General features: G+C 52.8%; 5 protein-coding genes across 5 annotated transcripts; 4 read left to right on the forward strand and 1 right to left on the reverse strand.

The window, feature by feature from the left end:
• Positions 1-39: 39 nt before the first annotated feature.
• Positions 40-642, reverse strand: BKA58DRAFT_37972 (uncharacterized protein). The gene is made up of 2 exons (XM_046169836.1): positions 313-642; positions 40-245 (listed from the first exon to the last, which is right to left on the reverse strand). Exons 1-2 carry the CDS (start codon positions 505-507, stop codon positions 132-134), a joined length of 309 nt encoding a protein of 102 aa, XP_046021104.1. The 5' UTR covers positions 508-642; the 3' UTR covers positions 40-131.
• Positions 332-1,953, forward strand: BKA58DRAFT_38009 (HSP20-like chaperone). The gene is made up of 3 exons (XM_046169872.1): positions 332-885; positions 951-1,482; positions 1,533-1,953. Exons 1-3 carry the CDS (start codon positions 780-782, stop codon positions 1,843-1,845), a joined length of 951 nt encoding a protein of 316 aa, XP_046021105.1. The 5' UTR covers positions 332-779; the 3' UTR covers positions 1,846-1,953.
• On the forward strand, positions 1,904-3,369 carry BKA58DRAFT_37897 (oxidoreductase domain-containing protein). The gene is made up of 3 exons (XM_046169768.1): positions 1,904-2,797; positions 2,887-2,988; positions 3,040-3,369. The coding sequence occupies exons 1-3, from the start codon at positions 2,240-2,242 to the stop codon at positions 3,127-3,129; spliced, it is 750 nt and encodes a 249-aa protein (XP_046021106.1). The 5' UTR covers positions 1,904-2,239; the 3' UTR covers positions 3,130-3,369.
• A 1,762-nt stretch (positions 3,370-5,131) lies between these two features.
• On the forward strand, positions 5,132-8,749 carry BKA58DRAFT_38072 (fungal-specific transcription factor domain-containing protein). The gene is made up of 4 exons (XM_046169932.1): positions 5,132-5,914; positions 6,026-7,035; positions 7,086-7,519; positions 7,566-8,749. The coding sequence occupies exons 1-4, from the start codon at positions 5,525-5,527 to the stop codon at positions 8,516-8,518; spliced, it is 2,787 nt and encodes a 928-aa protein (XP_046021107.1). The 5' UTR covers positions 5,132-5,524; the 3' UTR covers positions 8,519-8,749.
• Positions 8,750-9,667: 918 nt separating this feature from the next.
• Positions 9,668-13,122, forward strand: BKA58DRAFT_37904 (glycoside hydrolase superfamily). Its single transcript, XM_046169779.1, has 3 exons — positions 9,668-10,045; positions 10,102-10,481; positions 10,531-13,122. Exons 1-3 carry the CDS (start codon positions 9,914-9,916, stop codon positions 13,055-13,057), a joined length of 3,039 nt encoding a protein of 1,012 aa, XP_046021108.1. The 5' UTR covers positions 9,668-9,913; the 3' UTR covers positions 13,058-13,122.
• Positions 13,123-13,455: the final 333 nt, after the last annotated feature.

Consider the following 13,455-nt stretch of genomic DNA (forward strand, 5'->3'; position numbering starts at 1 on the left):
GGGAAGGACCATGGATCGTGCAAAACACTACTCTGCTTTATCCCACGAGAGAGATCACAGCGGCAGATCGAATGATTCAAAATGTAGACGTAAAATGAGATTTGACTGGGGCAGACGACGTGACGATGCTTTCAAGAATGCTCTACCTGATCCATGGCCTTGATCACGTCTTCTTCCTTGAACCGATGCATAAGCTTCAGCGAAGATGTGGTCGTCTCTTTAGCTTCGGCTTTGTCGATGTGGATCTAGTTGAACATTCAGGTACTCTGTGCATTACACGCATATATAGACCCGTAGTCCGGGTCGGCTTACCACCGGAGTATCGAACTCGTACGCGCTCTTCCACTTTTCTTGCCTGGCGTCCATGACATTGATCTCCTCGTAGTCAAATGGCCTCTTCGCTTTGACATTCTGCACAACAGCTTTGGCTGTGTCGCATAGGCCGCATGGCGTTCGGGTGAAGAAGGTGAGCCGGCAAGCGAGCAGACGGGATGTGGCGCGGAACATGGTGGCGACGTGTTGGCAACCCACACACTCTCGGTAACGATGACTACGAGCGTGCAATACAGACGGGGAACTTTGGGCTGACGCGACGGTAATTCCGAAGATGGAAAGCTTCAACGGCCAGGATATCGATTAAGCTTCGCGCTTGGACCCTATGATGACGGCTGATTTCCAGAATGTTCGGAACAAAATCTGGGGCATCGCAACACGACGAGCAGTGCACAATCGACCTTCTCACCACTCGTTAAGCGCGTTATTCACACAAACCGACTATCATGGCGAAGAAGTGTGTTCACAAGGGCTGCGGCAAGACGTACGAAGACGAGAACGAGGAGTGTGTTTACCATCCCGGCCCACCCAAATTCCATGAGGGGCAGAAAGGTAGGTCAGCACAACCAGACATGTATATGAACATGACCAGAAAAGATGCTCATACAATTCGCTAGGCTGGGAATGCTGTAAACCACGCGTCTTAACATTCGACGAGTTCCTCGCAATTGAGCCTTGCACAAAGGGCAAGCACTCTGACGTCGACGACACGCCCAAGCCTGAGCCCGTCAAAGCCCCCGACGTACCCAATGACACCCAAGTCAACCTCGGGTCGCTCGAAGAATCGCTTCCCGCGCCAGCTCCCCGATTACCCACCGCACAAGCCACACCCAAGCCGAGCGCTTCGCCTGCGCCGCCGCCAGAGTCGGAAGACGACGACCCGAGTCTAGAGATCAGGGAGGGCATGACATGTCGGCGGAAAGGATGCGGCGCGACACACAAGGGGGGTGATAGGGAAGGAGAGAGCTGCATACACCACCCTGGTGCACCCATCTTCCACGAGGGCAGCAAGGGGTGGAGTTGCTGTAAGAGGCGGGTGATGGAGTTTGATCAATTCATGAAAATTGAGGGCTGTAAGACAAAAGACCGACATCTATTCGTCGGCAGCGGCAAAAAGAAGGAGGGCGAGGAGAAGCTGGAGACAGTTCGGTATGTCTCCCATTAAGACTGTACAAGACCAGTCACTAACCCCACCCCAGACACGACTACTACCAAACCGCCACCTCAGTCGTCGCATCCCTCTACCTCAAGAAGATCGACAAAGCAACCGCCGTCGTCGAGTTCCAACCCACGCACGTCAAGCTCGACCTCCCCACCACAGACAGCAAGCGCTACCAAACTGAATTCCCCCTCTTCTCAACCATCAAACCTGAGGAAAGCAAGTTCAGAATACTAGGCACAAAGCTTGAGATGACGCTAGTCAAGGCGGATGGAGCTAGCTGGCCGGTTCTGAGGAGCGACGATAAACCTACTGGGGAGATGATTCAGGTGGGTAGGGCGGGTAGGGCGTAGATGGAAGTGCGGGGATTGCATAGATGAGATAATGCAAAAACGAAGTTACGTTATGTCAGTCATACTGCTGTGAGTTTGTGGTTATGTGTGTATGTGTAGGTCGGAGGACATACATGCTCGAGAGGGGTGCTTATTAATCATGACGCACCTCGCCCTCCAGCTATCTCCGCATGTTATGCAATCAGCCTTACAACATTGTCGACCATACCGAGTGGGTTTACTAAACAGAAACCAAGGTACCGATGATTGTAGCAAGATATAAGACCATTGTTCACGTTTGTTGTTACATATCACGCCCATCTTCTTCGACTGCCAATTCCCTTCGCACCCAACACATCCCCATACCAACTATCCTCCCCATCTCTACACCGAACAGCCATCAACAAACCCAATCATGTCCCCCAAATCCAAATTCATCGCCATAATCGCCGGCGTCGGCCCCGGAACCGGCGCCTCCGTCGCTCGCAAATTCAGCCAAACATACCCTGTTGTGCTTCTCGCCCGCACGCCCGAATCCTTCTCTTCTCTCGCTGAGGAAATCAACAAGAACGGCGGGAAAGCGATTGGCATCGCTACCGACGTGTCGTCCGCCTCATCCATATCCTCTGCCCTAGCTGGCATCAAGAAGGAGTTTGGTGACGACGTAGCTGCTGCGGCAGCGGTGTTCAACGCGTCCGGAGCGTTTATGCGCAAACCATTCCTTGAGATCCCCGTGGAGACATTCGAGAAGAGTTTGGGGGTTAGTGGGATGGGTGGAGTGCTGTTCTCACAGACTTTCCTGCCGCTCCTACTAAAGGGTGTGGAGAAGGGGTCTGAACATCCGCCTAGTCTTATCTTTACGGGGGCCACCGCGAGTGTGAAGAGTAATGCGCAGATGGCGAGTTTCTCGACGGGCAAGTGGGCGTTGAGGGCGTTGAGTCAGAGTTTGGCGAGGGAGTTTGGACCGCAGGGTGTGAGTACTTCTTCTCTTTTCTCTGTATGGGTGATTGTGATTGATATATGGAGTGGGCGGTCTTGCTAACTTTGAGCGTTTGTTTGCAGGTTCACGTCGCTCATGCGATTATTGATGGGGTTATTGATATTCCGAGGACCAAGGAGTGGTTGAAGGATATGCCTAAGGAGGCGAAGTTGAGTGCTGATGCGGTAAGTTTAGCGTGATGGAGAGGGGATATCTAGAGACTGACACGTGAATAGATTGCGAATGATTATTGGTGGCTGCATACCCAGCCCAAGACCAACTTTACGTGGGAGATTGATCTCAGGCCTGCGGTTGAAAGGTGGTAGGCTGAAATGAGGCGATAGGAAAATGGCGCATGAGAGTATCAGCAGTACCAGTAGCAAACACTCTTCATTTCCCGAAATCATGTGATCCTGCGTCACTGCGACAATAGCTTTGATGTCGCAGTAAATTCCTGCGTCGCCGTGGATGCCTTCAATTCGTTTTTGCGCTCTTTCAAGGTGAAGATGAGTACGCTAGGAGGCCCTCGGTGTATACAATCTTATAAATCTGACTTTCTTCCTTCTTTTTACTACTTACAGCAACATTCCGTGTCCGAAAACACGCAAATCAGTATACTCGTTGACGACTACATTCCAAACACATTGAGGTATACTTACTGGCGAACGCGTCCTGTATGCGGTAAGCGATACTAATACCTAGTAGATCAACGACAAACCGTAAGTTTCTTTCACTTTACCTCAACGGGGATCGCATATCGACAGTATTACAGCAAACACATCGCCGTCCCATCTTTTGGGTTCACGATGCCTACTCTCAACAAGAAATATACACCAGCTGCTTCGGCTGCGCGGTCTCAGGTCGGCTCGTCTGTATTATCTGAGGCCAAGTCTGTTGAGACGAAAAAGCCTGCGGTCAAGGTCGATGTTGCTCCTGGTCAAGAACTCGCCATGGTCGAGACTGGTAAGCCGCAGTCCAGAGTCACCGCCGCTATCCAGGCGACTCGAGATCAGATGACCAAAATCATTGACCGACGTCGTCAAGATCGCCCTTCCACGGCAGATGCGAGGATTGGACGTGGTCCAAGCGCGTCGTACGAGGGATACATTAGGAGGGGATAGATAGGCTGTAGTTGCCTCGCATAACGGCGAGACATCAAAACCGTACCATTCGGAGGAGGCGAAGAGTTGTCAGCTACGTTTGGAAGTTAGGATGACCAATTAAAGCACACTACCTACCTCCTGGCTTCATCCCGCCATAGGCGATAAAATGAGTAAAACTTGATTCAGACTCCACGTACCACAGTTTCAACAGACGCAACCGGGTGCGACATAATATTCCCGAGGGCAGATAAGATACAAGGTCTACACCGATCGTGCAGCAGCCAGATTGGGCCACTTGCAGAAAATCTCACTCATCAATGTCAGGCTGAACTTGGTCGCATGCGCATGCGCGACATAGTTCGCTGACTGTGGCGAGGGGAGGAATGTCCCATTTGGCCTGACGTACGAGTGCGGCGTATCCCTGGGTAGTCGGTAACCCCTGGCCTCCTTCATCTACAACGTTCTTGAGACGCAGCATCTTTGGAGCGCATCGAGATCATTTGTCGGGGAGAGGCAAATGCTAAGGCCGAGCCATCGAGATTGATGCCGCTTTCAGACCCGCGGAAGTAAGACAACGAGGCTACGTCTACCGGCCACCACAGCCAGGCGATGTCATAGGTAGCGATATGCGTAGTTGGCTGGATGGGGCAAAAGATAAACGAGAGGTTCGCATCATGTGAAGATGTTGCACCGTTCGGAGCCTTGCATACAACCATGCGGGACATGCGCTGGCGACGATGGGCATGGTTCTGACGGACTAGAGTAAGGTGACTGTGAAGCGCCTGGCTGACAGCCAAACGCAATCGACTGGGCGTATTTGTACGTGCGCCATAAGGCTCCGCGGCACCTTACTACTGCATGCAGGCCCGCCCACGTGTCAGCGCCCGTTCTGCGTGCGACAGCTCATACGCCGGGGCAAGCAGAGGTGAATGCGTTTGAGAGACTCGGGCCAGGTGGGATTAGCGATGGACTTGTGGTTCTGACCGGGCCGTTGGTGAAGTGGGAGGTTGCTGCTGTGACTGCGCGCCGGCCAACAGCTGGGTGTCTGGGGTCGTCTGGCAGTGGGCTGTCAGGGTAAGCATAAGCTCATGACGGCAGACCGGCAGAGAAATCGCGGTGACTGGTAAGTTTGTCGGATGAAGCGATCGCTTAAATACCACGGGATGCTATGGCAGCATTCGCTGCAAGGACCAACGCCAAGTTGCTTTCGTCCCGTCGGAAGGGAAGGTCCAACGTTAATACCCGTGTGCCCGCAACATCATCCAGCAGACGCCAGCCAGCACGGCACTCTGGAACCACACGATCCGAGCTACTGCAGATTGTGCTGCCTGCCGCCTTGGAATACGCGACGATTGCGCACCACGTCCGACGTGCACCTGCATCTTGTCGTCGTCGTCGTCTGGTAATCTTCGGCCCCAGCCCGTCACTGGCGTTTCCGGCAACCATCCCATCTCTCCGGCCCGCACATCGCAGCAACATCACCCGAAGGACTCGATCAACAAGACGCGCGCAGCCTCGCAGCACCGCAATTCTTCATCAACCCCCGTTCTAAGAACTCGCTGGACTCATCGCCAATATTCGCGCACCGCCTGACCTGGGCGCCGTCGCGCAGCTTCCCATGACCGGAGAGAATGCACCGCGGCTAACTGCACTGCCTGCTTACCCACAACAAAGGCCTCACCAACGACCACCATCTCCTCCTGGACAGCATCAGCAACTTCAGTCTCCCCTGACCCAGCTCTCCCCATCCACCGTCAAGGCGTCTCCGCAGCAGACTCCCGGGCCCCTTGAGGCTAGCGGCGGCAGTGCTGAGCCTTCAACAAAGCGAGGCATGCGCTCGCAGATTGCATGTACCAGATGTCGCCGGAGCAAGACCAAATGCGAAAACACCGGTCAGGGCACCACGTGCAAGGCTTGCGCGAATACCAACCGCGACTGTACCTGGGACCATGCAGCTGTCGCAACCACTACAGCATCTGTGCGCCGTGATAGCACGGCCGATTTTGATGTAAGTCATCCCATTTCCGCGTCTCGAAATACTCAATTAGCCGTCGTGCATATCAATGTTCGTGGCTGACTTCACGTCCTCCTTATCACGTGCTAGTGCTGACACTCCCAGGCCCCGCCCAAGAAGCGACGCAAGTTGCTAGCACCAACATCAACTACAGCACAACGCTCGGTAGAAGGCTTGGGCTCACCTGAGGATGCTCTCCAATCACCCCTACTTACGCCTCAGGTCTGGGAAGAGTTGTTTGATATCTACGAGAAGCACTTCTCCACCGACTTCCCCTTCTTGCATAAGCGAACTTTCCTCAGCTCGGTTCAGCCCCCACCTCCATCTGGCAGCTCTTCTGACGTCAAGACTCCCACCCAATCCCCAACGCCTCGGCTGTATGCGCCTTTGCTCCTAGCTTTCCTGACTCAGACTGCTCGTTTCCATGACAAGCTCACGGCGCAGATGGGAAATGACCCCATCAGGACCGCCGAGTTTTATGCCGCAGCTACGCGCACGCAGATGGGAACGGAAATCCTTGGGTCTCCAAATCTGGAAAAGATTCAAACACTCCTCATGCTGGGGTACTATGAATGGACTAATTTGCAAGGTACTGAGGGCTGGCTCAAGATCGGTCTTGCTATCAGAAGTGCCATATGTCTTGGGTACCCGCATTTGGATGTCGATGAAAACGGGCTACCTGCCCCACTGAAAGAGTCTGAGAAGGGGCTTTCGGAAAAGGATCAATTCATTCTTCGCGAGACTCAGCGGCGTACCTTTTGGAGCTGCGTACTTATGGATTGCTATCTGAGCTGGGGAGAGGATCGACCGAGGATGCTCACCCCTGACCAACTGCAAAGAACTCAACTTGTGTGTAGCGATGGCGCTTTCAACTTTGGAAAGAGGGCGACAACAAGACTACTGGGCGAAGACGACGCGACGTATGCTGCCAGAAGGAAGCGATGGGATGAGTATACTGAGCAACGACGTAATGATCTCAATGGAGAACTCCGAACTGATCCTCTAGAAGGAGGAAGGTGGGAAGTTGCTGAGCATGAGGCTGAATTGACGTGGTACATCAAAGTCGTTGTGATCTTTGGCGAGGTTTCGCAATGGTCCTGCAAACGCGGAAGAAGGTACGTCCGCTTCATTGGAACCGCTGCGACATCTGACTGACAACGTGAAGACAAGAAGGCAAGAACCCTCCATGGCTCGCAACGACTGGTTTCAAGAAACTAGAGGATAAACTCAAGCAGCTGAAGCGCGATCTTCCTGACCACCTTCAGCTGACCCCGGATAACACCGAGGACCGTATATACAACAAGCCCGGAAAATATGTGGCGATACACGCAATGTACACATTGTGCTTCGTTTGGCTGTATCGAGAGTATATGCCAACATCACCATGGGCCCTGACGCATCCACGCGGCCCATTGGATGAACCACTAATTGACGAGAAACCCCCTGATCCCGCATACTGGAGCAACCAAGCCAGGGACTGTTGGAAAGCCTGCGAAGATTTCACGACTTTACTTCATTCTATTGAGACTTCAAGAGTTCATAGCAATTTGGTGCAAACCCCGACGGTAGCTTTCTCTTGCTTTGCTGTAGGTATAGGCAGTAAGTATCTAAAACTCATCTGGCGGGGCATTGCTAACCAACTCAGCCATCTACTGCCACTACTTCCCTCAGATGGACCCTGATAACGTTCTCTCATCTCGTAAGGATCCCAGAGCTCACGACATCGCAAATGGCTTCCTGCTTCGCATCCTCAGTCGCTTCAAGATGGCCCGCTCGTGGCTCAGTCAACTAGCAGAATGGCAACGGTATTACCGTCGTGAGAAGAAGAAGTACCGAGAACTGAGCGGCCAGATCGATGATTCTCCGAAGAGTAACTCCAGCGATGGTGTCGCTAATGGTGGGCTGAAAGACTACGCACAGCTCTTTGAAAGAACGCACAAGCAATTCGGCGATATGGTCAATAATAACGATGGCCAATGGTCCAACAAGGACAAAGATCTAGCTGATACAAGACTGACGCATGATGAGGACTCCGCAGAGCGCACCTTACCCACCAGTTCGGCTTCGGTCAAGCCTGAGATGCAAGGGGCGGCTGACGATAGGTCCAATCCACAGCCCGGCTTTACTGCCGTCAACCACAATGGTCAACAAACACCCCCAGCCCCGAACCCCTCAACTTACGCGCACCATGGTCATAAGCCCTCTCATGACTCGAACCACCCCCATCGATTTCCAACACAGCCTTCACCACAAACAAACCCATCATTTCCACCATATCCGTATGCCAATCCTCAGCAATCCATGGCCACCGGACGAAGCCCCTTCGAGTCAGCCCCGAATCAAGAGCCCATACAAGCCACTGCATCGGTCCCTGTTCACTATCAAGGATGGCCGCAAGCACGTCCACAGGAGATACAGGAGCTCAAGGTGAATATGGAGATTGATGGACGCGCCACATTTGGCAACGACTGGGCTACCAATGCGATGATAGGTGACGGTGGTGGGGGTCACCAAATCGACTGGGACACATATGGCTTTCAGACTATCCCGAACAATCCGGCATATTACCAGTCTGGCTACCCGTATCCACCGCAGTAGTCAGATGGGATTAAGAGTATTTTGCTCTTTGCTACTGACAGCGCGAATTGGCGGAAAGGCAGCCTGGTCTATGAGCGGTGTTGCGACGAAAATCCTTCGTCATTCGTGTTTTCTAGCATCTGTTTTGGCTTCTTCTCATCCACAACCTCTTATTCCTTTGGCGTATGCTGCGATAGTGGTGCTTTTACTGGCTGCATTGGTGTGCCATTTAGATTCCTAAGGGCGACAGGATACTATGTAGCGGAGTTTGTCTGTTTATAGGCGGGCCTTGTTATTCGATGACGTGCGCGCCTGGGTCGGTGCGTTGGGACAGTTGCGGGCGGGTCGGTTGCTTTATGCACTGTATATACACGTATGATATAGCATGTTTCTAGATCCATGGCAATGGATTTAGTGGTACTCTTGGCCTGCACTTTCCTCTGACTGCGCGCGCTGAATTCGCATGCTTGCTTGGTTTTCGCCATGATCAGTGTCCTGTTACGTCAGGTCCCAAATTGCTGTACCTCGGTAACTCTCTCCCACATCCATCCCATTACCATCAAATCCCATCCCATCACCCATGCCACATCCCAGCACAATTACCCATCTCTAAAAAAGACACCTCCGAGCCAATACTCCGATGCCCGTCGTCATCACACTGCGGATGCCTTTCCCAATCCAGGGCGGAAAGACCTCAACCCAAGCTTCCGCAAGCATCCACAACTATACGACCAAGCATCAACCCTCGCGCTAACCCCACTGATCGCCACCCATCTGCACCGCCTGGGCAACGGTCATGGCGCACATCGGACATGTTAGAGTGGGTGGGGGAGGCGGAGAGGAGGCGGTGGAGCGGAGGTGGAAGCCATCTTCGCAAGGCATCCTGGAGTATGATGTCGGAATCTTGTGTCGGTAATGGCACGTGTGTTGGAGTGGTATTTTGCTGTACAGGATAAAGTCCGAGGGTACCAGGTACGTCGACCAGGGGAGGGATTGCACATCGGACATACTTCCCCGCCTGCGTCAACCGAAATGCGGGCACCGACTCCACCTAGCGGCACTAACAAGCTTTCCAGCCGCGATATTGGTGGAATGGGTACTTGCGTCCTCTCGCACGTTTAGTCGCTTAGATCAGACTAGTATCGCTACGGCTACTCATCCGGTTCAACACGCGGTCTTAGCACGCTCAACATGGGGGTAAACTGGGGAAGTTGACTGGGGAAGAGAGGTATGTGCGCTCGGATGGCAATGGCACGAGCAGCGCGGAAACGATGCTGTCATTGTTTGACAGGAACGAGGAAAGATCCTGGTTCGGCTACATGCATACCGTGTGAAGCTTTATATTGCGTGCTGCTCCCCGCGGAACTTTGACCGAGCTACAAGCAATTTGACCTTTGGTTTCGTATTTTGGTCAATATGAAGAGCATTTCAAAGCTTGCAAGCGCGGTTGCGCTGGGGTGTTTTGCTGTCGAGAGTGCGGCGAGGGCTGTGGGGTATTCGCCTCAGCAATGGATTAAGCCGTATAAGAGAGAGGCTTTACAAGACATCGTATGTTGCTGAATTGCATGAATGTTTTGGGATGATGATGGCTAACCAATAGACAGGTCACATGGGATGAAGATTCGCTCTTCGTACATGGAGAACGCATCTTCTTGTACTCTGGCGAAGTCCACCCGTACAGACTGCCGGTGCCTGATCTCTACTCCGACGTTTTTCAGAAGATCAAGGCTCTTGGCTACAACGGTGTTTCCTTCTACGTGGACTGGGCATTGCTTGAGGGCAAACCCGGCGTTTACCGCGAAGAGGGTGTCTTTGACCTGAAGCCTTTCTTCGACGCTGCACAGGAAGCTGGTATCTATCTTATCGCTAGACCAGGTCCTTACATCAACGCTGAGGTATCCGGTGGAGGCTTCCCCGGCTGGATTCAGAGGGTCAATGGCACGCTAAGAACGCGTGCGCCTGATTTCCTGGAGGCGACTGACAAGTATGTATTCTCATGAAATTTAGGCGACGCGTTACTAACAGCAGACTAGCTATATGAAGAACGTGTTGGCGACAATTGAGCCTGCGCAAATCACCAACGGTGGACCAATCATTCTTGTTCAGCCCGAGAATGAATACACACAAGCTACTTCGGCTATCAAGCCTTTCCCGGATCCGGTCTACATGCAATACGTCGAAGACCAGATTCGCGACGCCGGCATCATCGTACCTTTGATTAGCAACGACGCCTCCGCTAAGGGTAACAACGCACCTGGTCAACCTGCAGCTGTTGACATCTACGGACATGACGGCTACCCTCTCGGATTCGACTGCGCCAACCCAACCACCTGGCCAGACGGCAATCTCCCAACAAACTGGCATCAGCTCCATGAGCAGCAGAGCCCTACTACTCCTTACTCCATCGTCGAGTTTCAATCTGGCAGCTTCGACCCTTGGGGCGGACCAGGTTTTGACAAGTGTGGCATTCTAGTCGGCGCAGAGTTCAACCGTGTCTTCTACAAGCAACTTTACAGCTTCGGTGTTACTATCCTGAACTTGTACATGACTTACGGTGGTACTAACTGGGGCAATCTTGGTCACCCAGGCGGCTACACCAGTTACGACTACGCTGCACCAATCAAGGAGGACCGTCAAGTCGACCGTGCGAAGTACTCTGAGCTCAAGCTCCAGGCAAACTTCTTCAAGGTCAGCCCTGCGTACCTCACTGCTGCACGCGGTAATGCCTCGACCTCTATGTGGACGACTAGCAGCGATCTGAGCGTCACTCCTGCTACTAACGAGAAGACGACATTCTACTTTGTGAGACATTCCAAGTATAACTCTCTCGAATCGACGACCTACAAGCTCAACGTTGCAACTTCGACATTGGGCAATATCACCGTACCCCAAATGAACGGTACTTTGCTTACGCTGAACGGCCGCGACTCGAAGATCCATGTTAGCGACTACGATATTGGTGGCACTACCCTTGTCTACTCTACTGCCGAAGTCTTCACCTGGCACAAGTATGAAGAAAAGACTGTCTTGGTTGTATACGGTGGACCTGGAGAGACTCACGAATTGGCCCTTGCTGCTACTGGACTTGAAGTCGTCGAAGGCGATGTCAAGAGCACTACTACTAGTGGAGTCACAGTCTTGAACTTCAAGGCTGAGGGAGGCAGAAAGGTGGCAAAGGTCGGAACGGACAGCCCCGTCTACGTCTACATGCTCGATCGTGTTGAAGCCTTCAACTACTGGGCTGTTGATCAGGCTGCCCATGACTCGTCTAACCCTGTCATTCTCAAGGCAGGCTACCTGATGCGCACTGCCAAGGTCACTGGCGACACTCTCGCCCTCACTGGTGATCTCAACGCTACCACCACTGTCGAAGTCCTTGGTGGCGCATCATCTGATGTCTCGAAGATGACTTTCAACGGTCAGGATATCGACTTCACCACCTCTGAGCAAGGAACTTTGAGCGCCGACATCGAATTTACCAAGCCAGATGTCAGCCTTCCCAAACTCAGCGAACTCGAGTGGAAGTACGTCGACTCGCTTCCTGAGATCCAACCCGGATACGATGACAGCGAGTGGACTGCGGCCGATCTGAAGATGACGTACAACTCTCTGCGTCCCCTTGATACCCCTGTATCGTTATACAGCTCCGACTACGGCTACCATACCGGCACTCTACTTTTCCGTGGCACCTTCACCGCATCCGGAAACGAAACAACCTTCAACCTTACGACCCAAGGTGGCTCAGCATTCGGCTCGTCCGCCTGGATCGGCGACCAATTCCTCGGCTCATGGCGCGGATACGATGCAGCTCTAAACGGAAGCGCCACTTTCACCATGCCCAACCTTACCAAGGGAAAGAAGTACACCATCACGGTCGTAGTCGATAACCAAGGTCTCGACGAGAACTGGACTATCGGCACCGAGACCATGAAGAACCCCCGCGGTATCCTAGACTACAAGCTATCCGGCCACGACGCGTCTGATGTCAGCTGGAAGCTCACCGGTAATCTCGGCGGAGAAGATTACCGCGACATCTCGCGTGGTCCCCTCAACGAAGGCGGTCTCTTCGTCGAGCGCCAGGGTCTCCACCTCCCCGGTGCTCTCTCCGCCACCGACGCCAAATGGACAGCTTCCGCCGGCCCCGTCGCCGACGGCATCTCCGCCCCTGGAATCGGTTTCTTCGCTACGGAATTCGATCTTAACATGCCATCCGGCTACGACATCCCTCTCAGCTTCGCCTTCACCAACGGCACTTCTTCTGGCAACAGCAGCAGCGATGGATCCAGTGTTCCTGCATACCGCGTCCAGCTTTACGTCAATGGCTGGCAGTACGGTAAATACGTCAGCAATGTTGGGCCGCAGGTTAAGTTCCCTGTTACCGAGGGTATTCTGAACTACAACGGAACAAACTACCTGGGTGTCTCGCTTTGGGGACTTGATGGTGGGGCGACGAAGGTTGAGGGGTTGGAGTTGGAGGTTGATGCGGAGATTTGGAGTGGGATGAAGAAGGTGGGGACTGTGATGGGGATGGAGTATGAGAAGAGAGATGGGGCTTATTAAGATGTTGGAAAGAATATGAATACTCCGTTTCTACGTCATTACTCAGTTCGGTATGTACAATGAACTTTTACTATACAAGTTTTCTGAATCTTTGCGCAAAACGCCATGCTCATGATGTGCGCACGTCGTTCCTCTTGTGCGCATATATTGGTATAGACTCCTAAGCGTATTTCCAGTATGGCACGGTGATTACTAGATTTGGACGGAAAGTGAGAGCTTTGTTTACAGTCCTTCTCAGGTAAGAGTGCGTAACGTTTTTGATATTTCCTCTTATAAAAGATATGTTCAAGGTCCGTGCAGCCTAAAGACAATACGCGCCCAAACCGGGAAGGAGACTGTGACTCTCGTCCTCACTCTCACTTTTTTTTTCGCTTACCTGGGCTTTCCAGCATGAGACC

This window comes from Alternaria rosae (assembly GCF_020736505.1).
Source record: "Alternaria rosae strain MPI-PUGE-AT-0040 chromosome Unknown BKA58scaffold_10, whole genome shotgun sequence".
In the NCBI taxonomy this organism is placed as follows: domain Eukaryota; kingdom Fungi; phylum Ascomycota; class Dothideomycetes; order Pleosporales; family Pleosporaceae; genus Alternaria; species Alternaria rosae.